The 26,912-nt window shown below is 50.0% G+C and overlaps 1 protein-coding gene across 2 annotated transcripts in view; it reads left to right on the top strand.

Moving 5' to 3' along the window:
* cv-2 (crossveinless 2) overlaps nt 1–26,912 on the top strand; it is a 249,887-nt gene that overhangs the window by 75,322 nt on the left and 147,653 nt on the right. Inside the window, exon 2 of one of the 2 annotated variants that reach the window (XM_065430949.2) lies at nt 11,973–12,044. The exons of the other annotated variant lie outside the window; for it this stretch is intronic. Within the exon in view, the coding sequence (XP_065287021.1) occupies nt 11,973–12,044 (72 nt within the window). The remainder of the gene's footprint in view (nt 1–11,972; nt 12,045–26,912) is intronic. 2 annotated transcript variants of the gene reach the window in all.

Raw genomic sequence — 26,912 nt, 5'->3', positions numbered from 1 at the left:
CTCTTCATTAAAACATGTCTCCATATTGTACGGTTACCTATGCCTGTAGCGACTCCGGTTCCATTACCTGCTTCTTTTTTTTTTCCTACAAATTTCCAAGGGTCGCTTGCGTATCTCGACTTCTGACCAGTTAATACTCACATCCGCCCTGAATCCCAGCGCTTTTGGGAGGTACACGATCTCTAAGGGCCTTCCTGGGTGAATATCTTGGCATTCAAAGAGCCTCCATGCGCCGCCTGGTGTCGGTGTCTGCGCAGGCTTCAGAACACGGCATTCTCTACTCACCCCCCGCCTTCCTATTCTACTCGAGCGGTGAGTACGTGAATAGTCCCGATCGCATCCATCTTTTTCTCGCTGCCGGGAATCGACCGGATTGGAACCTTCGTCCCCTCAAAGCAACGTAAGCAACGCAACTTATGTGCCTGGTCATCTTGGTTTGGTTCACGAAGCGTCTCGGTGACGACCGTCCAGAGCAGCGCCTTTGTGGGCCGCGCAGCTTGTCTTCTCCTTGCGTGTCTTTGTGTCGCCGCTGTCGACGCGTTTCTTTGGCAGCCTTCTTTTTTTTTTCGTGCGCTGCAACATTCCCGGCAGCTCTGGCGACAAGCACCGGGAGTGACTAGCTGCGCGCCACTGTGTGCCTAAGTGGTGCTCGCGGCCACGCGCGCTGATTGACACGTTGGAACCGCGCCAGTCGAATTCGCCGGCTTTGGTCTCCGCGGGCGAGAGAGGGCCCAGCGGCCGCGTTGTCCGGCGTAGTATTCGTGCCATGACATTTTGTTCAAAGGGCAGACCCGAATATCTATGGACTCGAAGTTCGCTCCCGGCGAAAGAAAGGCTGACACCCGTGGGCGAACCGACCCACCCGTGCACTACACGGCATGCAGGGACGCCCACACAGCCGCCTCCCAAGACGTGCGCGCATACTCCATGGCGCATCTGCGCTGGTAGCTGCTTGCAACCACTCAAATCACGAGAGCGTTTCACGTTGATATGACTTATGGAGGCTGTCTGTGCGGCTAGTTAAAATAAATATGAGCACTATTAAAGCTACGCTTTCCTAATACATGACTATCCTTTCTGCGCGCATATTTTTGTACGCAATTCCTGCACAAAGAAATACTTCCTGGCCCTTTAGCGCGGCCGATTCTTGCGACGCGAACGAGACGTACAAGAGGTTTCGACAACGACGGCGTTTTCGTTCGCGAGCGACCGTCTGTCAAACATTAAAATGTGCATATCATGAAACTCGCATAAGATCACTTAGGACGTGCCATAGGTTTGTGAACACGCTGTTTTTTCTAATATGTAACGACGCCTGCAGTGGAACCTAGTCACGAACACAGGTTATTCACATGATGTTAGACATTGTATGCCATCTTCCTCCAACCGGACTTAGTCAAACAATTATAGTAAGACTTATAAAGAAAAGCAGTAGTACGTCGATGACAAGTGGTACCCGCATCATTATCAACTAGCCGGTTCATTAGCCGTCACTATGCGTTACGTGCCGTATGCAGGTTCACAAAGGTTGCCTTGAAAAGAACGGGCAAGTTAATTTTGTGACTCGCGGTTACGTTAACTAAGAGTCGCCCCCAAGACGCTCTAATTCAAATCTCAGGCTAAGCCTGCATGTCCATTTTTAAATGTGTATGACTCACACTTTGTGAAGGCATACCATAACATGGCAAATCGAATCAGAACTTTCCAAATATCCTCCGTTCCCTTAGGGCTGGACGCCAAATTAAGTGAGCATTAGCGATAATGGAGCGCTAAAAACACTTTAATCCCACTTCAAAATAGCTTACCTTAGTTTTGACTAACTTTATGTACAATAACAATGCTAGTAAAAACCACTATTGGGGGAGGGCAGGGGGCTTTACTCCGAAATAAACAGTTCCACGATTGGTCTACGGGACAGTTTCCAGCAATATGTAAATGCTATTGGCGAAAATAATAAAAATCTGTCTTTTGTGAAGATGAGGTTCTTCTCCTTTAAGCGCCAACCGCATGGAACGTATTTTCGACGTGCGTTCGACATGGCGTCGGCAGGCGTCCGTTCTACGATGAGCGACAATCGTGCTTTAATCCCGAAACATGCATGTTCTGCGCGGTCATCGGTTAAAGCGAGTGCACCATGGCACGCACTTCCACCATGAGAAGAGCGTGATTATTACGCGCTGTAGGCTAGACGCGCCGACGCCAGGAAACGCCGCGTCGCGTCGAAACTACGTTCAATATGGTTGCTGCTTTGTAATTTCTTCGACGCGATGTTCTCCTTATCTCTAGATGCATCGTGCTGGTCATACCAACCGGGTATCGCCATGTAAGCACCTGTTCAAAGTGGCCTTAAGCAGCGCAAGCAACCGTGGGGCCGTTTCGGGACGTTCGCGGCGGGCGGCGCATATGCTCCGGCGGAGCGGGCGCGGCGCGGGCAATTCACCGCGCTGCCGTTGCACGGCGCCAGTGTGCGGCACAGCACTGGAAAGCGTGCAGCACGGCAAGCCCAGTGTCCTTGAGGAGAAGCCAAACACTGCAAGGTGGCGTTTTTTGACATTGCACTAAAAACTATTGCGACGCAGGCCAACGAGGCCGAGGGTGGCTTTCTGAAGGGCGCTGCCAGCATGAGCCTGACGCGACGAAGTCAGAGGTTTGAAGGCCTTCTGGGGGAATGTTCCATCAGCGTTGGGGGGGCCTCACCGCAAAGCACGCCCCGTTCCAAGTTCTCAAGACGGACTTGGTCACCGCTACGTTCGAGCACTCTTCAACGATTTATGCTGGTGACTAGTGCAAAGTGCTTTCTTTTGTGTTTACCAATCATACTAAATGTAGCATTTGGTCAAAAAAATGCTTGTTTTGTATGCAAAAGCGCCTAAAGTGTCGGACACCTGCAGGATTGCAAGTTTGCTTAAATTCCCTGTGATACTGGTGCGAAGAAAATTTGATGAAATTGAGCGCTGCAAGATGCATTCATATGCGTAACACAAGAAAGTTTAATGAGCTAGATATTTTATCGGAAAGCCAGGTTCCATATGTACAACCTACCTAGGTGTTCCTTTCTCGGACGACGGCAATTAATCAACATACATCAATGGTATAGCGAACCATGCATGGAGGATTCGCAACCTTTTGCAAGGTGAATCAAAACGCGGGAGAAAATGAGGTGAAGAAGCTACATACATGCCTACTGTGTGACCAATGTTAGGGTGGTGGTGTTGGTGGGTTGTAGCAACAGGCAGGTTTAGCCTGGCGGTCAAGGCCGGCAATTGCTCTGCCCGAGAGTCTCTTACAATATCACTGCGGCGTTTCAGCGCACGTTCATCAAACCAGTCTGTCGTGAAGACTGGTTTGAAGGAAACGTGAAATTTCCTTGCGGGCTATGACTGATTCTTCGGGAAACACAATGTGTTGCAGGCACGCAAGTAGAAGATCCCTCTTTTTATTTTATTTTTCTCTTTTATTTGCTTTTTTTCGCAAATAAATAAATTTTGGGCACGACCACAGAAAGTGTTCAATGTCTCCTGTCTCGTCGCATGCCGTACAGTTCCGAGAATTGATATGCCCCATATTAATTAACCATGCTGTTGTACTAGCGGATCCTGTCCTTATTCGATATTGAAGTGAGGCTTCCTCTCGACGAAATCTCTTGGTTATGCAGGGCATATGTGGTGGAAGCCAGAGTGATTTCGAATGTCAGATTTTTTTAACTTGATTACTCTTTGGGGCCTTGACTTTGTGAGGATGATGGAGCTCTGCATATGCAAGAGCATCAGCTTTTGCTTTACCAGCAATACAATATGTGGGAAGGGATCCACTAAATCTTTACTGTGAAGCCTTTGTCACCGAATTATTGCACGAATTCTAGTGATTTGCACGGGAACTTGATGGATGGTATACCATGATAGAGTTGTTGAAACGCGGCCATTTGAGTCCGTAAGGAGAACCACATTCTGTGGAGGCAAAATCTAGTTTGCGCCGGTGCTTCTCTTGCGGAACACATCTCGCCCGTCTCTGTGTTTTTCTGGACTTCTTACTGCACCTGTGGGGTCTACCGCCCCCTCCATCGCGGTGATGGATGTACAACACCCCGAGGATCCTCCCGGTTCCCGTTCACCCGCGGACATCGGTTCGAGGAAGCGAGGAAGTACGTCGAGTGGTAGCGAGGACACGGAGCTGTACTGCGCATCAGGTGACGAGTCCTCGGAGGACAGCTTTCGACTTGTCCAGTACCGCAAGGCCAAACGAAGAATTATCAACTCATCTTCGGCGTCCAGCTCGACCACTGTGAAAACAGCTCCTCAGCGATGGCCTCACTCCATCCTGTTTGTGCCACAGAACGCTACCGACAACCTGCGCGTCCTCAACAGGCAAGCACTCTCCGTGTATCTAGAGAACACCGTGCCAAATGAGATCAAGGATGTTAGGATAAATACTAGACGAAACATCCTGGCAATCGATGTGATGAACCCGAGTGCACTGACCATACTACAACATGTAACGCAGCTGGGAAACATCAAGGTCCGATCCATCGTGCCAACGAATGGTGCCACAATGACTGGAGTCATCTATGACATTGACAATGAAATATCTAATGCGGACCTCCCAATTCTCATAAAACCAGCAAGCGAACACAACGTGATTGTGCATGTTAGTCGCCTCGGCAACACACGTTGTGTGAAGATAACCTTCAAAGGCGACTGCCTTCCACCCTACGTGAAGGTCGGCCACTTTCGCCACCAGGTTCGACCATTTATTCCAAGACCAATGCAATGCTTCAATTGTCAGAAGATTGGACATGTGAAGGGTGTTTGCAGAAATTCGGCCGTGTGCCCTCGATGTGCCGAACCCCACTCAGAAGACAACTGCAGCGCAACCACGTTCAAGTGCCCGAACTGTCAAGGTGATCACTGCGCCTCTTCCAAAGACTGTCCCCAGATCAAGAAAGAGTTCACCATTCTTAAGCAAATGGTGAGAGACAACTCTACCCACAAAGAGGCCGCTGTGAAAGTACGGCGAAGACGACGTCACCGACAACGGTCTTCACGGCGGAAAACATCAAGCTTTCAGGAAAAGTCCCCTCGTCAAGCATCATCATCAGCGGACGTTTCCAGCACTCCGATCACCAATGTTGGAAGGGAGCAAACTGCCAGATCTCTCTCCACAAAGGAATGGCCGCCACTTCCACGTATACGACCGCCAGAAGAGCCGCAGAAGAAGCCGCCCCCAGTACAGCAAGGTGCTGTATCCGAGGAGTCGCGGAAAACAGATGAGCAAGTGATAGCACTTATTAGGCCTTTAATGAATGCCATTCGCGTGCTGCTAAGCAACATGCACACACCGTCTGCCAGAAGTGCGCTTCAAGTACTGGACGCCCTGAGTCCGGTGCTTGCAACCCTTGAGTAGATCATGGCTCCACAGCCACGGTCTTTTAGGGAAGACGTCCGACAAGCAGCTATTTTTCAGTGGAATGCCCGCGGACTCAGAGCGCGCCTTTCGGATTTCCGTCGCTTCGTGTTCGCCAATATGTTTCCCATTATCGTCATTTGCGAGCCGAACTTATCGAACAAAATCAGGCTTTCTGGATATGAATCATTTATGTCGTCAGCTGTTTATGAAAACAGTAAGGTTTTGGTGTTCATTCGCCGTGACCTCACCTACACTCATCAGCCTGTACCACCTAATGACAGTAATCAATATATATGCCTCAACGTAAGGAAAAAGAATCTGGCCTTCACTTTTGTAGGCGCCTACCTATCTCCGTCAAGTCGATTTGATTACAAAAGACTACGAGACATCCTTTCCTCAAGTTCCAATCCCTGGGTCATCACTGGAGATTTCAACGCCCATCATACACTCTGGGGAAGTCCGATCATCAACGCAAGAGGCAGAGCTCTGGTATCTTTCGCCTCCAGTAATGAACTTTGGCTGCTGAATGATGGAAGTCCTACGTTCTTGCGTGGCTCCACGTACAGCAGCTGTCTTGACTTGGCTTTCGTCTCACGAAGCCTAGTCAGGCGTGCAGGGTGGTTTGCGGACATAGAGACGCACGGAAGCGACCATATCCCCACGTACATCAAGATCAGAGGATTGACCGCTTCCAAAATACGGGATACGATCCAAAGAGTGGACTGGCCTAAATTTCAGTCTATTATGGAAGAACACTGCGACGCCAATCCATCTTTCGACTTGGAAGAGGCCATCAAGAGCGTGGTGCAAGACACTATGCGTACTCTAACATGCTCCTCGAAACTTAATGATTATGATGTGGAACTAGAACGACTTCGAGCAATCAGACGACGTGCTGAACGAAGATACCGACGTACGAAAACAATGGATGATCTACGGACCGCCAGGCGCACGCAAAAGAAGATACAGCGCCGGTTAGACAAGCTCGAATCGCAACGTTGGGCTGCCTTCTGTGAGTCGCTAGATCCACGCAAGCCTTTATCGCAACTATGGAGAACGGTGCGCGGACTGCGGACACTTCCCGTACAGCGATTCCCATTCAAGGCACTTGCCCTCTCTCAAAAGAGATCGGAGATTGACGTGGCAGAGGATTTCTGCGCCAGATTATCCGGCCAACTCACAGCTACCAACATTCCATCGCCTTCGAGCAGCTGTCCGCCACCACGTGATCACCGGTTGGATCTACCATTCTCGATCCACGAACTTAAGGCAGCATTAGCTTTGTGTAGCCGCACATCAGCGCCAGGACCTGACGGACTTTCCTACCGAGCTTTGTGTCACCTGGGGGAGCGAGCGAGAGGGGTTCTTCTTGAGGTGTACAATGAATCTTGGAGAAATGGCACGCTACCAACAACCTGGAAGACAAGTCGCCTTGTTCCACTGCTGAAGCCTGGCAAGTCGCCGTTGGAGCTCTCCTCATATCGCCCGATCGCTTTGGCGAGCTGTGTGGGCAAAGTAATGGAGAGGATGATCCTAGGACGCCTGGAGTGGTACTTGGAGTACCACAACACCTACCCAGATGCCATGGCGGGCTTCCGACGCGGTCGATCATCGATCGATAACGTCCTCGACCTGGTCACCTACATTCAAGATGAGAAACGCCGTAAGCGTCTCTGCGCATCCTTATTCCTCGACGTTAAAGGGGCGTATGACAACGTTACGCATGAAGCCATCCTCTCTGCTCTCGCAGAGGTAGGAGTGGGTGGTCGGATGTTTCAATGGATACGGAGCTATCTATCCATGCGATCCTTCTTTGTAAGCACCGAGGAAGGCCATACTTCTCTACATTATAGCTACCGCGGAGTCCCCCAGGGCGGTGTACTTAGCCCCGTGTTATTTAATCTAACACTAATTGCTCTCCTTGAGCACGTGCCAACCACAGTCAGGCTATCAATGTACGCGGATGACATCTGCATATGGACATCTGCGGTAACACGCCTACAGCTGCGAGCGAGAATTCAGAAAGCCGCGACACAAACTGCTGTCTACCTCCGTAGTCGAGGCCTGGAAATTTCCTCCGAGAAATGCGCACTAGTGCCATTTACGCGCAAACCCATGGCAAACTACAGTGTAACGATAAATGGCCAAGTAATACGACGGGTCCGATCGTACAAGTTTCTAGGTGTCATAATCGACAGGGACTTGTCATGGAGCCCACACATATCTTACGTGAAAAAACGGTTGACAGGCATATGCCACCTGTTCAAATTTTTCGCTGGCAAGACCTGGGGAATGTCGCCTAGTGCCATGTTACAACTGTACAGGGTGCTTTTTCTGGGATTTCTGCGATACAGCTTGCCAGCAATAATCAACACAGGCAAAACGAATCTACGCACTATACAAAGTCTTCAGGGTCAAGTGCTCCGGATCTGTCTAGGCCTGCCTCAGAGTGCTTCAACAGTGGCTACGATAGCAATCGCTAGAGACCACCTTGTCAAGACCCACATTGACATTGAAGTACTCAGGACCCATATAAGGCATCTAGCCAGGACTCCTCGTCACCATTTAGCCTCTCTACCAGCGGACAGGCCACACACATCTTTCAGCCAAACGATAACTGCATATGATGAATCATTGCCAGCTTGTTTCACTCCGGCTGCGAGACCTTCGATCCCTCCATGGTGCCTCGCTCAGCCGAAAATCAACCTCGCAATACCTGGTATCTCGAAAAAAGCTGATCTGTCATCACCAGCCCTTAGACAGCTCACGCTACTATATTTGTACGAGAACTACCGTGACTCTACGCATATTTACACTGATGGATCTGTCCTTCCAAGCAGCTCCGCGGCGGCAATCGTCATACCAGTGAAAGCTACAACAATCAAATTTAAGACGACCCACGCGACAACATCGACAGCAGCAGAGCTCGCAGCGCTCTTTACTGCTCTTCATCACATTGGTGATGAACCGCCACACAAATGGACTATATTCTGTGACTCGAAGGCGGCACTGCAGTCTCTACTGTCACCTCTACGACGCGGACCGCACGAACAACTAATATTCCATATTACAGAGACATTACACCATATCAGTGATGCAGGCCACGACATAACCTTTCAGTGGCTTCCAAGTCACTGCGGGATTGTCGGCAATGAACGGGCGGATCACGCTGCCCGCTCAGCCCATACTGAGGAGCGCTACGTCCCCATTCCTCTTTCTAGAACTGACGCTGCACGGAAGCTCCGCCTACTTGCTCGGCAGTGCACCGCGTCGCAATGGAATGAGCCACATTTAAGAAATCCGCGACTGCACTCACTTGATCCAACATTAAGTCTTCGAGCGCCATCACAGCTTCGCCGTAGAGACGCCACGCTTTTATATCGACTTTGGTTGGGCGTTGCCTTTACTAAAGCCTATGCCTTCCGCATAGGGATGACCGACACCCCAACCTGTGACCACTGCGGCCATGAAGAATCAATTGGCCATATTTTGTGCACCTGCCCGGAGTACAGTCCACAGAGGGCATGCCTCAGCCAGGAACTAGACCAACTGGACGACCAACCGCTATCTGAAAAAAGAATTCTGCAACATCGAAAGGACCTACCGTCACAGAAGAAGGCCGTGCAAGCGCTTTTGCGCTTCTTGCGATCTACCGGCCTGTGTGAACGACTTTAACTGGAACGCCTTTTGTGTATGTGTCTCCATGTGTGCGCGTTCGTTTTTTTTTTCCTTTCTCTCTCTGTCATCTTTCTAACCCCTATCCCCTATCCCCAGTGTAGGGTAGCAAACCGGAGACTCATATCTGGTTAACCTCCCTGCCTTTCCTCTTCATTCTCTCTCTCTCTAGTTTGCGCCCAGCGCACCAGCTATTGCGACGCCTTCCACAACTGTCGACGAAGCTATACAGTCCACACGGCCAGACCACGTATATCTCAGAGAGGGAATATAGAATGCAGCTACGTAGCGATCTTCGTTTACTTTGACAGAGCGATCTGTGTAAACTTGTAGGTGATTCGGATAAGTCGTGTTCAAAGTTCCAGAACTAGTGACTTGGCTTCTGAAGATGGAATGCAGCTCTTTGCAATTGTGGTACACTTAGGTTGCATGTGATACCTTCGAATGTCTTGAGTAGCGCAATCCTAAGACTCGAAGCATGTTCAGTGCTGCATAAAATTGTGAGCGCGGCCTGTTACCTATACGTCTTAAGAGGGCTTTGGCGGGCTAAGACACACTCAAACGTAATAGCAAAGTCATGTTTGAGTTAGGCCTACCTCCTGCACCAAATACATTCCTAGGCAAACGCCAGCACGACGCGTTGACATCTTCGGAAGACAGAATCCGACCACGGACTGCCGTGAAAAAGTTAACTCGCTGCGGTGTCTCGCGTTTGAAGTTTCCATAAAGAGTCATAATAGCTCGTTTTACCTTCTCCTCACCCACTTCCCCAAATAGGCATTGAATCATCAGTTAAATATATTATTCTGTCTATCTGTCCCGTTTGAGATCGGCGCCATCAGACACACATCGACGCACTAGGACGGGAGCATTTTATTACGGTGCGATTTTGTATTTCAAAGATGCAACCGATTCTTAAGCATGATTGACATAGTTACAGATTTGGGGTGGATCTCCTTGAGGTGACCAACACGAACAACTCTGGTTTAAGCTTTCCGTTAGTGCTCACCGTAACCGAACCCGGATTTGTGCTTTGGAATATGTTAATTGCAAGATGACTGCCAACAATAAAAAGTGGACCACTGTCTTAAGAGGAAGCTTTAGCTCGGGTGCTCCTATCTAAATACATGTAAAAGGAGAATTCGTTTTTCTCGGCAACCACTGCACCAAATTTGACGGGGTTTGCTGCATTTAAAAGAAAAGCTTAAAATCTAGTGACTGTTGGTTTCGAATTTTCGATTTAGGTCGTCAAATTTTTATAAAAATTTGGCGAAAAACGCAAATTTTCAGAAAACGAAACTATCAAGTTTACAATCCTGTAACTCAGCAAGAAAAAATGATATCGGAATTCTGTGAATTGTACCTGATAGCCCATCTAAAGCGGACAAAATTGATATGTTACACATGAACCTCGAAAAATGGAGTGATGTGTAATTACAACTTTTGCAGAACCTTTGTAAACAACGTAACAAATTCACGTAAGAGGTAAACTGACATATCAAATTTGTCCGCTTTGAATGGTCTAATGGATGCCGTTTACAGAATCGCGATATCTGTTCTTGATGCAGAGCTATTAGCTTGTAAACTTCGTTCTTCTATTTTTTTCAAACATTTGAATTTTTGAAAATCCTTTTAACAAAATTCAAGCCCTAAATCAAAATTCCGCTTCCAACAGTCACTAGAATTTAACTTTCTCTCTCAAGTGCAACAAATTTCATTAAAATCGGTCCAGGGGTTATCTCAGAAAAACGTTTTTGCGTTTTTACATGTATTTGAATAGGCCGCGTCGGAGTTGGGCCCGAGCTAAAGCTTCCTCTTAAGGTTCAAGCATATATATCAAGGACTGTCATTTTTCAATATTCATTCATTCATTCATTCATTCTCGATGGAATTCATTGTCACCAGGGGTGGTGCACCATCAAAATGCAAATTTATTTTCAAATTCCATGTTTCATCCCGTCCCCGTTCCCATTCTCAATTATGGCGTTGACGCTGCGTTTTTGTTTTTCTAGTTTAAAAATAAAATTAGTAATGTCAGTAGGCGGCTCACCATAAATTACACCTGTGCTTTCTTGCAATGCTGCCACGTCTCATGTCGTTTATCTAAGATGCCTAGGAGAGAATACGAGATTTCTGCTGTTGATCATTCGTTACCTAATGAGAACCATTGCTGACAAAACTACGAACCGAGTAATGCGCGCAAGATGGAACATGTTATTTTCAACAAAGGACAAATGTTAAAAACATGTTCCCAGTTATCTTGCTTCACAAATTGAAAATCAAATATAGAGTAAAACGTATTCTCACATTGAGGTACTCCTGGGAATAAAGCTTAAACACAAAGAATTAAAAAAAAACATGCCAGTGAGTCGTATTGACGATGTGCATGTTTGCCTGAGCAGGTAGAAATTCATATCAACATATATGCATGAGCAGAGAACGCATGCTACATAGGGGCTAACAGGGACATATACATGCGTTGTCCTAACCTGTGAACTGCACACGCACAACTTTCTTACAACGAAGCAGTTTAGTGACACGAATATAGCAGAACGAAGTTTGTACGCATATCGTAGACTTTTGGGCACTTTCAACAAGTCCATTCGATCTTGACAGGAAAATTCGTAGAGGGGTGGTTAGTGCCATTCCTGTCGCCTGTTCGCAAAGCGGCATTCTTCGCATTTCATTTATTTAGTATGGTTTGCACCCTCGGCAAATAGGTGCGAGGAGCGAGAGCGATATGTGATGTATAATCTTGATCCGAAAAAGATTATGCAGAACCGTTGAAAGAAACGGTTTGTGTGTGTTCATGTGCTATTGCACCCAAGTGTTGTACTGTCTCCCAAGTGTTGTACTGTGCACCTTCTCACCAGCGATCATTCCATGTAACGCAGGACACTCCCCCTCCTGTGCGCTGATCCTCGCTTCATGGCTCTCTCTCACCGTTTCCACTCTCTTGAAGCCAGGTACGCGGAGTTTCTTTACCTTGCTTAGGCTGTTAAGTGCATTACTTACCATGCTGGCCATCTGGCGAGAAGCCGTACACGGCACACGCTCACAGAGTTCCAACCATCTGCGCCGTGTCACATGTCTGCGAGCATTTCTATAATCTTGCAACGCTCAAGGAATAACCAAGAAAGAGAAACATGCGTCACGTCGATTAAAGACGTCGTGATGCAGCGAAAACCATGTTGCTAACTTGCCACGCTCGGTCATCGCACGTTTCCTTATCACACTGCGACAGCGTCGATTGCACTCGCGTCCCGGTGAAGTGGGCAGCGGTGGGGGAACAAACATTTGTCGAACGTCTGTATTGGGCGCTCGTGTGCCCGGAATGACAAGCCTGCGCGCGAAAGGGAACAGAACAGGCGAGCCGCGAGAAACGCGCGGCCGGTTGTTCCGGCGGGAAAGCCGCCGGGACGTGGCGCATCATTATCTAAGACTGCGCAAGAACGGCGTCGGCGCACGCCGAGAGACCGGATTTATGTTCGCTTCTTTTATGCTCCTATTCTCCTGGTTGCGTGGCGGCGGTGGTTACGAGCAGCCCACCACCTCGTTTTCGGGCGAGCCTTGAACGCAGCCGCGCACGTGCGTCGTCGAGCCATTCTGATGCAGCCAGCGCCGTCGACCGCTTCCGGATGCCGCGCTGAAGGGTGGAGTCGCGCGCGCATGCAGTGCTCGTCGTCTGGCGAGCAGACGGCGTGGGAGGCGAGCCGGTCTGTTACACTGGCGGCGGCCAGATGAGTCTCGCGGCTCTAATCGTGCCGACGCTCGCAGGCAGTGTAGAGGTGCACGAGAAACCGGCTACATCGGGCGCAGGCTGCGCCGCCGAGCAGCGTTAACGAAGACGAGCGGCGGATAGTTGGGTGCGCTGTTTCAGAATGCTTACTGGATTAGGCGCTGAGGTACGACGGACTAGGTGCACGCAACAGGTCAGCGGGTGTACGCGGCGTTTCTCCAGCCGATCGAGAGAGAGTGACATGCAAAGCCAGATATTCTTTTTTTCTTTTGATCGCTGTCGCAGATAAATGAAAATGAGAATGCACCCGTTTTAAAATAGCTTACCTTAATTTGGGTGGACGAGGAGACGGACAGTAAGGCAAGCAACTTTTGAAGGTTTCGTTCCGCTAAAAGCTCACTGTTCTGTCCAGCATGCTGAAAGCGATATCGTGCGATCGCTTACTTCCGAGTTGACGGGTTGCCGTTGAAATAGGTGAAACCAAAAAAAAAGAGGAAGTCGCACTTACGACCGAAAGGGGAAGCGTCGATTGCGATAGCAAATTAGCAGACATCCATACGAATTAAGGATAGTAATTTTATCAGCAGTATCAACTTGCAAACATTCGTTTACTAACTAAATGAACAAGCATGGTGTCAGCGGAGCACACATCACACTCGTTCACCGTGGACACTCGCTGTCAAAACGCTGGTGTGAGGAAACGCGGCAGCAGCAGCGAGCGAAGTGATCTTCGTGACGTCTATCGCTTCAGCGCGAAGTGAGCGCCGAGAACACACACCAAAGCTACGAGCCGCCGACGCACCTAAACTCTGTCCCCAACGCAGGTCGTTTCTCAAGATGCGGCCGCGCGACCGCGCGCAGCTGCCACATGCGCGTTTGCAGCCGGAATAGAACGCCGCCCCCCTCCCTCCCCTCGGCGCCTCGCGCGCCGCGGAAGACGGCGCGCTTCCTCTCCGCTTCCGTCCCCTTCGCGCGGGCGAGAATCAGCCGCGATCGTCGTCTACCCTCACACGCTTTCGCTCGCACATGCAGCGTAGGGCGTGTGGCGACGGTGTTATCGCCCTTGGACTTTGTTCGGGACCTCACGGCGACGGCGACGCGGCCGGCAGAAATGTGTTTACGTGCTTGGAGTGTCCATATAATTGCTACCGCATCAAAAATGCCGCCGTCTCTCACTTGGTTATGAAGAGCAGGAGGGGCACGAAGTGTGTCACGGAAATTGAAGCAACAGTGTAGGGAATAGTCTGGCTATTTGTTGCGACTTGATAGCGAACGAACGGGCACGTAGTAAACGAAAACTGCTGGACGTACACCGCGCGCCAAGCAAGCACCTATACCGGTAGCGTGGAACAGCTGCTTTCGAACTGCTGCAGCCGCCGCGTTAAGCAGCCAGGAATCTCTCACGTCAACGCGCTCGCGTGCGCGCGCTTCTGCAACGACTCGGCGCTGACTGTTGAGCGTCCTTTTTTCTCCCGCCTTGCTCCCCGCGACGCGAGAGCCGGCGAAAGATTTATATCGAGGGTCGCCCCGCGGAAAGGCTCTGCGGCGGCGTTACCTTGTCGCCTGTTGCCAGCGATTCTCCATTGTAATTAGGTGCCGCAGAACTGTGCGGCGCATCTTTAGCGTGGCGACATGCCTCGGAGCGTTATCCGCTGATAGTTCGGGTGTCCAGCGCTGGGGCGACGAATGCGCGGCGTAAGATAATGGGCTTGCATAAGGCGCCTCGTGAATATGTATGAAACGCGTCTCTGCCACATTATTATGCGCGGGCGCAGGCACGCGGAGAAGCAAACACACTCGGCGGCACGGCGGAGCTACAGGCGAGATCGGCCAAATGAAAGCAGTCGCATAGCAAGTAGGCATTCGCTCTATGTAACAAAGCCCGAGGAAAAGGACTGTGCCTTCTTCGCTATTTTTCTTATCATGAGTCTTTACGATAGGAAGAGCAAAGAAAGTTCTAATTATGACGGAGCGTAAAGAATACTGCCGTCTACTATCTGTGGGCTAACCTGCGCTACGAAATTAATATTATATTTTTCGTTCTTCAGCGACACAAAGCGATATAGCAAGTGTACTTTTTTTTCTTCAGGGTGGAAAACCAGCAAACCAACCAACAAACAAACAAAAAACACCAGATACAGCTTTGACAGTTCTGGGTGTGCGTGTTGAGGCTTCGCTAGCGCGAATGCACACTGTTTCATCATCACATGAGAAAGTGTCACTGTCACCGCCCTTTAATTACGGGATATAATGAGCTTCGCAATCACATGGCTGACATCAGCATCCGCAAGATGGCGCGCTTCCAACTAATGAACTCATTTAATTAAACTTTCTTTTTGCTCACTGAAGTCTCTATTCACTCTATTCACTTATTGTGTTGGAAGTTTCTGCCGCCAGCACAGGATAGCGTACGTTGAAGTTGTTCGTTTTGGTCACAAATATCCACAAAAGCGAAGCGTGACAAAGCAGTTTATTTTGGACTTTCTATAGGACAGCGGCCTTCTTGGCCAGTGAAAAGTTGACAATACTGGGTGCAGACAGGAAAAAAAAATACCCCTAATATTATCTTGCGTGGATAACAACAGCGACCGTGGAGGCGACATACGAGTGGATTGCATTTGTCGAGTGGTCTTCGCCTGCTGCCCGAAGTGTCGTAAATCGAAGTAGCCAGAGTTGCCGCCTCCGCTTGAACTTGTCATTGACCCCGGCCAGACCTATCGAGCGTCCACGTCTTAAGCCAAGTATATTTCTATTTTGATCTTGATTATGGTGGCTTCCCCGAATAGAAAAATGTCCTTACTCTGCGCCGATTCCAGAGTAAGTTTATAACATGCCGCCGAAGTCGCCGCTTTTCAAGTCCGCTAATCTTAGAAGTAGCTGCGATCATAAAGATTCTTAGTTATTTGACAGATTTAACGACGTTTTATAGCTCGAGGGAGCTGGGCACATACAGTCAACCGCAAAAGTTTACGGGACGCAGGATTTGCCAAGGAGCTGAATTCTCTCGAAGTGTGGTCACACAGCCTCGAATCAAATTATCCAGCACATAGTAGCCTTCGCCACCTGCACAGTGATTCATTAAATACTAAGTGTCATGCCCTAACCGTGCAGGGATTCACATTTGAAGGGGAAACTGCATCCCGTAAAGTTTTGCTGTTGACTGTACGTGATCAATTCTTTAATTCCGCCTACTCCCCGCACGAATGATCGTACGTTTATGGTTCAGGTTTGACGATAAAACTTTATTTTGAAAACAGTGAACGAATATAATGCTCCCGAGTACTTGCCCTCCGCAGTCGAGTCCTTCTTCTATATGTCACTTTGTATCGACAGATTAGGTTTCTGTAGTTTATGAACCTTGCTACTCTGTGCTCTAATCAACGCCACCAATCAGAGAAAAAGAGAGGCTCTTTAATGAAAACTGTAGAGGCTTGCCTGGCAGCACGCCTAGCATGCCGATAATTGCGATACGATCGTAAATGAAGTGATACACGCACGACGTACACGTAACACACGCAAAACACACAACATAAAGCATCAATGTATCTCGTTGAGATCAGTGTCTCGCAGAAAAATCAAAAGCGCCTTCGTAGTGCGGGCCGCACAGGAGGCACTAGTCCGTGGTCTTAGCACATTTCGTATCTCCAAGTGCGATGTCTGATACACAGAAAAAAAATGCCTTAATATTTTGCCTTGCTGCCAAAAAAAAAGCACTAGAAGAAAAAAAAGGAACAGCGGCAATTATTTGTTGGATGTCAAATGCTTGGCGCAACCTCGCCACTCTTTATCCAAGGGGACGCACAAAATTCTCTTTTACAGCCTTCGTTAGAAGGAAGAAGAAAGAAACGAACGATAGACGCAGTAATTCGTTTCTAGTTGATTTGTCGTCGATCGGTTCGCGCCTGTATAGGCTGCTCCTTTCGTCCGTTGCCATCGTGGTTTGACGCAGCGGAGGTGGAATGGAAACCCGGCGAACCGTCCCGGCTCTGCAGCAGGCCTCGCCTCTGGCTCGCGCAGCGATGCCTGGAATGCAGCGACGCGCTCCCAGCATTCGAGCCCACAGAGCAGCCATGGGACCGGCGGGCGAGTTTCGGTTCGCACTTTGGGGCAGTCGGCGACTCCTTCGGCACCCCGTGCGGACACCTACTTGAAAAGGTCCCCGGGGAGCCGTGATTTGTGGCTGTCAGCACCCGCAACTTTCTCTCTCCCCTCTGTGCCCTTTCCTCTCTTTGTTTTTCTTTTTTTCTTTTCTTTTCTTTTTCTCGCCCGACCGAACAGCCCAGTAGAACGCCGCTGGGGAGAGCGGGTTGCGGGGTTCCGCGCAAGAAATATCGAGAGCAAACTGTGGAGAGCGGAGGTTGGAGACGGGAAAAGTACTCTGGTGGGAACACTCATTCGGCCGATCCCAACGAAGGTGGCATCGTGCATTTCTTGTCGGGTCAATATTCTTTCACAAGGACGACATGGAAATGAATAGGACTGTGTGGGGCAAGATCTCTTAAAAGCTCCGCTAAAGAGCAACACTAAATAAGTTGACACCAGGGAACTATTATTTCGGAGCTATATCACCATTCATTTCTCATCTCTCCTGGCTTTTGCCAAAGAATCCGGGCTTTTACGCCGGTTGAAGATATTACTCCTCGCATCGCGCCTTCCACTTCAGACGGATTTTGCCCCTTTTTCCCATTTTCGTATTAGGCCAAAGTGCCATCCCATCAAATAAAACATTTATTGGTGCGAAAGCGTCAAACGACCCATTGAGCGAAAAATCCAGCGGCGTCTGTGGCAGCCAAACTTCCCATTGGCTGCGACGCCGCGGGCCTTGCGCGCTCGTGACGCTGGCTTGCGCTTGCATGGCTCGGGCCTCGACGGAGCAGCGCGGGCGAAAGGGTACGCCTGCTGTCGCGGTATTGCGTGAGGGGAGAGGGCATCGCCGCGACGCCACGTCACCGTCGCTCTCGCAAGCCTGTTATCCGCGCGTTCCTTGTCCGCACAAGCTCTCGTCTGCGTTCGAAGTGTTCCTCGGTGAAGCCAATTCAAAACGCGCCAAGCGCCTCAACGCGCTCGCTTGCCCCCGAGGAGTTCATAACTCGAACGACCGCTCAACGGCCTTCAATTGGACGTTCATGATTTCGCATTCACAACTCATAAGAAGTACTTAGGGGTCCTCGGATTCTTTTTTTTTTTTGCAATCAATTCATGAGCCATTTGGCGACGGAAAATGGCTTGGTTATTACTAAGGGAAAATGCTGCCTATAAGCTGCGTATACTACGTGACCGAACCCACTAGCCCCAAAACACGATGTCATGTCAGAAATCTCATGACGTTCTTGCTCAGTGACACCGTTAATGGCAGATGATCGATGGCGATGATAGCAGGTGTCACCTACGCCAGCAAAATGTGTACTTCGAGGAACTAGGCTTGACCACAGAAACTTCACGAGAGCTACAAGTCTGTATAGCTTTAGCTTTTGCTGTCTTGACAACGCGTATTTCAGTATACTTTCGTTTCCTTTTGCCTTTAAGCTAGCTATCTTTCTCCTTTACACTTCGCAAAGTGCAGATTACAGCGGCAGATGTATAAAAGAACAGGGGGAGCGGGGGGGGGGGGGAGGGTGATAGGCCTTGCGCAACGCAGCCCTGTACCCACTTTACTGCAGCTCGAATATACGGTGAAGACGCCCCTTGGGGTCATTCGCCAACACAACATTCCGTTAGCAAAGCACTCTCCGTCTTCATCTGTCACGGCGAGTGCAGACTGGTTTCCGCGCTGTGCAGCTATGGCATACAATGGACAACGATGCCGGTCGTCGTGCGAGGGAAGGCGCACTGCGTGTGACCTCAATGTCGCGTGGTCCGGCATCGCCCGGGACTTGGCACTGTGCTTTAAGAAACTACCCTTCGCAACACCTCCCGTTAAACTTTCCACGGTCGCTGCGAAAGAAAATTGCACCCGTGTTCAGGCGTTTCGGCCGCACATGCACCCATCGTCAATCTTGGATCACGGTGGTTTCTTTTTCCTCGTAAAATTCGAAATAGTAGCCGCATAAATCACTGCCTGGCCACAGTGTATATACGCGTATTACGCACGAACGTGGTCTATAGGCTGCTCACGCATAACGTTTCAACAAAAGGAGCTGCGTGGAGACTTTTCTTTCGCTGAATTTCCACTGCGCGTGCCTCGTCGCGTCATTACTCACCCAGAAAGATGGGATATTCGTGAATAAATTAGGTAGGCGAAACTGTATTAGCGCGCCTTGCGGCGAGGGCGACTTAGTGCGCGTGCCGAGTCTTTATTCGGTGCGACATCGTCGGCGGGCGCGCGTCTGGCGCCTGTCTGCGCGTGTGCGCAGCCTGGTGGGCGCGTCTGCATTACCACATTTCATAATAATAGCGCCTGCGCAAACGCGTCTAGCGCACCTGCGCGTCGTAATTTATTGTCATTTAATTCAAGCGCAGCCTAGGCCAAGTTCAACGATTCTTTTCAAGGTACTCGCTTGGCGCCCGCTCACTGCTCCGCACAGCCGTAGAGCATAATTAAAAGTCCTAGTTTGGCACTTTGCAGTGTAAGCGCCGTGCCCATCCTGCCATCGTACACAGTGCTTAATGAAGCGTCTTGTTCTAATGCCTATAGCGTAGGTTGCCGTGAAGTAGGGAGCTTAGAATCTAGGAAACGTGGGATATAGCTGTCAAAGAAAGGCGGAGGGGAATACCGTACGGTTGCTGTTTGTGACTTCGTGAGTGTGGTGTAATAGCCATGGACGCATCGTTTCTCAAACTTCAAGCGTTCCGCCTCAGCCGTTCATGCATCGGTTCGCAAGGGGGGAGCGCGGTCACGTGCCGAACGCGTGTCACGTAGCACCCCGTGCACCCCGGACAGATGCTTCAGACGCTTCTTGTGACGCGCCACTTTCCACACCGTCAAAAGAACCCAGGTGGGCTTGGAATGTGGCCTTCGGCTCCCACCGCCTTAGCACTCCCGACGGCCGTCGTGGACGAACGAGTCGAAATGCGTCGTCTTTGCTACATTCGACTCGCCGCGTCTTTGTTTCATTTCTCGCCATCGCCCAGAGCGCATTTTCTCTTTTTTTTTTTTGCCCGCGCTTAAGATAAAGCCGCCACACTCCCGAGTCTCGAGACACGCGCGCGCACGCGTTGTGCACACTATATATCGCCTCGCCACGCTCCAGCGACGCCACGTGACGCATTCGCCGTTCCTTGGCGTGTAGCCCCTGCGGATCAGTTATAGGACGAGTGGTTTGCCCCTTCACGCTCAAACTCTCCTAATGTTGCCTTATTCAAGCTGCATGGCACGGAATGTAATGCGCTTCCCGACAAAAACAAGAGGAGTCGAGTGCGGCGCTCCGAATCCACTCATGAGGAACAAGAAAACAGGGTGGGCGTGCAGTATGTATAGGAGCTCTACTACCACGTTGAGGCAGTGAATGGGGGTGCATATCATTCCTCATTTCTGCTGCAGAAGGGTACGGTTCTAATTAAGCATAGCGGAGCATGCTTTATAGCCCGCGGCTCCTAACGGAATGAAACGCGACAGTTTCAGCTCGTGGCGTTCACCGCATGTCGCGCCTTGCGATTGCACCCAGGGAATCATTCCATTTAAGAGTTAGCGAAACGTGCAAGTGGCCGCACGCAGTATCGAGTCCGAACAATAGTTATTGGGCCTCCGAAGTCTTCTCATAATAATAGCTACTTCGTATATTAGAGGTATCCGCTTTAAAGATTTACTGTAACTGAAAATTTATCGCGAGGCTGGCACGGCAGTCTTAACTTGGTGTGATACAGACGTTCGAGGAACTTTACCGGTTCCGTGCTTATTTAGCAACTCATAATACAGTACGCATAAAGTTACGACAGCTACTCGAGCAGTAGCGTGGCTAGTGTTACTTGCGAGCCATTAGTGTGTGCGACGCATATGTTGCGACGAGCCTTTGTTATTCCATCTAATCATCTGTCGTGTAAAGCGCAGGCGAATTGCTATACAGGCTAGACAGAAAAAAAAAGAAGTTTAATGAGAATCACAGCCGAGAAAATGAGATGACCTTAGCGTCACCACTGCGCGTAAAGAAAACATGGAAAGAACTGAGGGAAACGGGGTGGGGGTTGAAGAGAGCGAGCATCGAACGTCATAGCGCATACCCAAGCGGTAAGTGCGAAGCAAAACAACGCGTTTGATGCACGGAACAGCACGAAAGAGGCGCAACATTTTCAAACACTGGTGTCTGGCGCCCGTTCGTAGCATCAGCACCACACGCCGCACTACGCGGTAAACAAACGCTGCAATCACGGCCACGGCATCGCAGCAACGCGCCTATGCGCACTTCGGGACGCGTGGGCACCGGCAGGCCTTGATTGGCGTACTCCGAGGTTCGCGCGGCACCCCCAGCGCCTGAAGCACGCGCGCAGCGCGAGCGGAATGGGCCAAGTAGGACGACAGGAATAATGGTCCGGGGGTTAAGCAAACGGCTCTGCACTGCCAGCCCGCAGCTCGGCGAGGAAAAACAGGCAGCCGCCGAGGAGCGGCGGCGATGAGCAGCTCAAGGGCGGGAGACATTTCGCCTCGACGCACCTGTTTGCAGAAGAAAGGGTTCGCTGTTTATTTGTCGCCTCCGAAGGGCCCCGCGAGGGGAAGAAAAAAATAAGAGACAAAGCTCGTATGGCCGCGGTGAGCGTCTTTTCAGGCGCGCTGCTTCTTGACCCTCAGTGCCCGCACGTCTGGTTCGGGTCGAGGGTACGGCCGTATGGCGGCGGACCACAGTTCCCCTCTCCTTCCCACTCCGTCATTTTAACTCCTCTCTTCCAGCACCTTTCGCTTCGAGACTTATTTCCTTTAATGCGCCTTCGCGTATTCGTGTTCCTTCGTTGCACACTCTCTCTCTCTCTCCCATGTACGACGAGGGCACGTGACTCGAGCTGCTGTGCGCGCGGCCTGAGGCCATTTCTGAGCGAGCTTCCTGTTCGCTTTGTTTGCCTCGCGTCGCCTCAGGCCAGAGGTTCTTAATTGTTCGTGTTTTGTTCGCGTTTTTTTTTTGTTATTACTTTTCTTACCTCGAGCGGCCGTCGCTGGCCTCCCGCCCGCGATGACCACGCGCCTGTCGTCTTCAGCGGACGTACAGCGGGAGACCTTGAGACGGCAAGCGATGACCAAATTATATTGTGCCAGATGCAATCAGCTTTATTGGCTGTTTTAAAGCGAAAACGCCGTCGCCGCCGGGGATTATGTTCGATAAGACAGCCGCAACACGGACACGCTTCTCTCTAGATGACTGAGATAAATGCGGCAAAAATAAACAGAGTAAAGAAGAAAAATAAATAGGAGGTAATTGACGAATGCGCAGCTAAGAAGTGCCGGTTTCTCGAGTGCCCGTTTGACGATTCATCCGTAAAGTTTTGACAAATAATTCTTGACGAACGACTTGCGATAGTTTCCAAGGGATTGAGATTCTGAATTTAAATAAAATGGAAATTAAAAGAAAGCTTTGCGACGCTCGGCTCATTTGCCATCATAGTTGCGTGAATACTCAAGTACAGCTATAGCTAGGTGTAGGTTCAAGTACACTCGGAGCAAATACAAAATTGCTCATTTCAGTTCTGAGCATAAGGACCCGCATTCACAAAACCCTGTGTGTGTGTGTGTGTGTGTGTGTGTGTGTGTGTGTGTGTGTGTGTGTGTGTGTGTGTGTGCGTGTGTGCGTGTGTGTGTGTGCGTGTGTGTGTGTGTGTGTGTGTGTGTGTGTGTGTGTGTGTGTGTGTGTGTGTGTGTGTGTGTGTGTGTGTGTGTGTGTGTGTGTGTGTGTGTGTGGAGAGAGAATAGAGAGAATTAACAAGTAGATTGGAGACGTAAAGGTGAAGTTTAGGTGTAACACTGTGCCTGCAAGGAACAGCGTCCCGTATTCGAAGACCTTCGCACGGCGCCGCGTAGCGCGTTTAAACAAACTACAGGCTTTCGACAAGGCAGTTATGTGTCCTTGTCCTTCTTTGTGTCGCCTTTTCTCTATCCTTCGAGCGCAGCAATTCTGGCTGACAGAATACACTGCGATAGGGTCCCACCGTGCTTTCCACAATCACAAGGGAGGCGTCTTGTCGTTTACTTTCTAACGGCCACAAACGTACGTCTGTAAGTTTATGCGAGAAACCGCGTGCATCGCAGGAAGACTTCAATGGCTGTCTATATTTTTGCCGAAATGCATACGCAGCGATTCAGACGATGTGCGGAAGGTCACCGACCGGCTACAGAGAGCGCAAAAAAAAAGGCAATCTTCAAAAGGACCGGGAGTAACGGGAGCGAGGTAAACAAACGTTTCTTATCTCCTCAAACGTTGTCCATTCTTTCGCTTCGCACTGGTCAGCCATAGAAGACGTCCAACGCAAATTCAGCCCGCGCTCTGTCAATTCCTGGTCGGCGAAGCCGCAGACGTCGTCGCCCGGGACAAAGCGAGGCAAGAGGCGCCTGTTCTGCCTTTTTCTACCGAGTAGATGTTTGCCGAGACGGTAATAATCTTAATGGTGTTCTCCGCCAGGATACCGATCTATACGTGAGCGCTAACCCGCCGCTTGGGCTTGGTTTGTGTTTGACCTAACCTACACCGGCAGTTCGATAATGTGGCCGCGAGTTTTTTTTTTTTTTCTTTTGGCTCCATTTGGCGTGCGGTCTTTGATAACGTCACAATAAGGCGCGCTGGGCGTTTGTCATATCGGTTTCTTCCCAGCCATCCCACGCACTATTTTCTTTGCTTTCTTGGCTTCTCCCGCCGCTGGCCTTTCTTTCCTTCTTTCTTTCTTTCTTCCTTCCTTCCTTCCTTTCTTTCTTTCTTTCTTTCTTTCGTTTTGTTCACTCTCTCCCTTCGGGGCACAGACTGGCAGCCAAATGGAGTTATGGTTAGCGCAGAAGCGCAGCGCCAGTGCTCAGCGGAGACCCCATTATGGACCGCAGCCGGGGACGCTCTTACGTCAGCGCGCTGGATTCCCTCGCGGTTGCGGCAGCGGCTGATTATTTGGGTCGCCGCGCTTAGGAGTCGCTGCTTCGCGGGCATACGTCTCCTTCTGTCGCGCTTCTCCAGGAGAGCATTACGCGCTTAATTGGCAATAAATTTTGATGTGCCTCCGCGCCATATCTAGGAGACTTGGGGACCCTCTTGGCGCAGCCCGCAAGGCGGGACTCGGTAAATGGGAGTCATCAAAAAAGTGCCACTCTTTGTCCTTCCCCGGACTATACGCGCGCGCTCGCGATCTCTGCCGAAGGCACATCGGTCACGGCGTGCCTCGTGTCGCGTCGGTCGGCGCAGGAGTCGAAAGCGAAACGCGCTGCCGCCACATCCTGCCGCCGCGTCGCGCCTCGTTGCTTCAACATGGGCCCCCATTTGGATTTAGCAATAGAGCTCCTCTCGCGCTCAGCGTGGCTTCTGTTTCGTGTCGTTTTCTTTCCCGCTCCGACCTCCCCTTGGCGGCTTCGTCGAGTGCATGCCGCGCCGCTGCCCAGAAGCCCTAGCTGGTATAGTGCGTACGGGATTCCTTCCGCTCAATTCCAATCCTTTATTATCGGCTGGCGTTCACGATCGGGCGATACCAATGATAACGTGGGCGGAGTCGGGCCATTGACCAAACGGGATAGCATTGTAATAGGAGCGTTACATTATCCCGACCGTCCCCATAGCTTACGGCATCGACAGTATCAAGTTACCTCGTTTTGCAAAGAGAGGTGGCCAGGCAGATTTCAGCCTTGGTACCATCTTATTCTGGCGGCTATACGTTCGCCTATGCGCCGATGGAGTCAGGAAAGTATTTCATGGTGCTAATGAATATATTAAAATGAATAAATGAGTAATTCGCACGCCGAGCAGATCTTCTAAAGACACAGGAATATGCGATGCGCCTCGGAAAGCCTCTCTCGAATTTCTTATAAGATTAAAAAAAAAAGAACTGTTGCAGATCCAACGAACTGTGGGAATTGATGTTATGCGAGGTGTTATTGATTGATGTTATAATCGGCATATACCCAGTGGCCCGGGAATGGGGTAGCCCAAATGTAAGAAATTCAAGAAGAGAGAGAGAGAGAGATGAAGAGGAAAGGCAGGGAGGTTCAAAGAAACCATTGAATATCATGCGCTAATCTATTAAGAGGTACGTGTGCTCTAGAGGTGCCTACAACCCTACATCATATGTGCAGGCTTTATGTCGTGACTTCATGCTTGATTATGCAGAACAGAGGCTCGGCAGTGTCCGGAGCTTCCAGTGGCACATATCACAATTGTGTAGCCGAAATATCAGAAATAAAATAGGTTGAATGTCATGTGTTAATTGAATATACTTATGAGCAGGAATTATAGGAGCAGGCATTAAACGTGCAGGTTTTATGTTGTGATTTATTATTTCATTATACGTAACAGAGTTGCGCTGACTTGCGTTGACTTATTCAGTCGAATTAGACCATTCTACCTAGCTCACCGTACGAAAAAGCTCTAAGCCCGGTAATGATTCGCATTGAACTTGTACCCTTTATTTTGGAATAAACTTTATCGTGGAACACGGCAACCGATAACTTTTGCGACATGCGTGCGACAGCAGACGAAACATACAACGACGCTATTATAAGAACCCGACATACTGAGGTCGCTCGACAGATCGATATCGACGATCTGTCGCGCTTCGTCATAAGTGTGAGCCACAGGCACACAACCGCAGGTAAAGGCTACATTACACAGGGTGTCCCAACTAACGTTAGCCGAGCTGGCCTACGAAAAAACTAAATGTGAAAAACTTGGTGCAAGATACAACCGACGGGGTTTAGTCATCAGAAGTATGATGACCGTCAGAAGTATGATGACCACTAAAGAATTTAAAATAGAAGTAGTAGTGTCTGAGGTCTTGTCATTGGAAAAGAGAAATAAGCTAGAAACGTGAGCTTAACTTGGTTACTTCTACAAAAGTAAGGAAAGCGCGATGTGCCTGATCGCGCCGAGACGCACAACCACTGGAGTACAAACATTCGTCGAGTGTCGCACACCGCAGGCCAAGTAGGTGATAGTCCTTCACTAGCTACGTGCGCTGCGCAATGAAAGCGAGACACTCCATTATCAGGTGCTGAAGTGTCTCGCAGCAACTGCAAGACGTACACGATGTACGGGTCACATGTCATTGTCGGTATATACGTTCTAGCACCGTTACCATGTAACAACGCATTCATGCATCTAGCGTGGAAACTGCACGACGTCTCTGACATGAGATTCCTTTTTTTTTATGTTGATGGGGCACTGTTGTCCGATCATGACAACTTTGACAAGCAATGTCAAGAACTGCAGAAAACTGTCGATGTCTGTCTCATTTACGTGTTATCCTTGCTATTCGGCATATTTCTTAGTTTCTTTTTTTCGTATATTCGTAGAGTATTTGTTGCATGTTTTGTTCCCTCCGGCTGCCGGATTCATAGCCTGTCCATGGCCTATCCGCATAAGAGTATCATCATCAGCAGCAGCAACATCATCGTCATCATCATCATCATCATATTCGGAGCTAATTCCCGACCAAGACGCCGGGCATCTCGGCACTTTTCTAATAAAGTGACTGTAGTCGCCTGCACTATGGCCTCAACGTGTGACATCGGGCATGCGGTATATAGCTTTCAGCAATCAATCAAAAAAATAAATAAATATGAAATCTTCCAATAGGAGACAGTGTCAAGACGGTCCCGCGTTCTGTCTGCATAGTCAGTGGAAGCGCGTACACACGCATTGACGACGGCGGGGGGCGGAAGGCGGGACTCGTGTGTCCCCCGAGCGGTTCTCAATTTGAGCCGCAGACGGAACCGTGGGAGCCCGCTGCGGTTCCACACGACGCGTGGCAAAGCCGTCGGGCGTGCGATTGCAGCGCAGGAAGAAACGTGACCGGGGGTTTCAGCGGCTGTGTCGTCGATACGCGCGCGTGTCCCGTATTACGCGATCGCCGAGCAACGCCGGCGTGCGGATGAATGAATGAGCGGCCGAGTGACGCCACGGCACTCGGCGACGTCCGGTGCGTGACGGTCTGCCGCGCGGTTTGTTCCTCGGCTTCCTTCGGCGCCTCGCGCGCGCCGACCGAGCGG

The sequence above is a fragment of the Dermacentor albipictus genome, chromosome 1, assembly GCF_038994185.2.
Source record: "Dermacentor albipictus isolate Rhodes 1998 colony chromosome 1, USDA_Dalb.pri_finalv2, whole genome shotgun sequence".
Taxonomy (NCBI): Eukaryota; Metazoa; Arthropoda; class Arachnida; order Ixodida; family Ixodidae; genus Dermacentor; species Dermacentor albipictus.
Note: the sequence above shows the minus strand (reverse complement) of the source record. Positions and strands in the feature narration are given on the sequence as shown.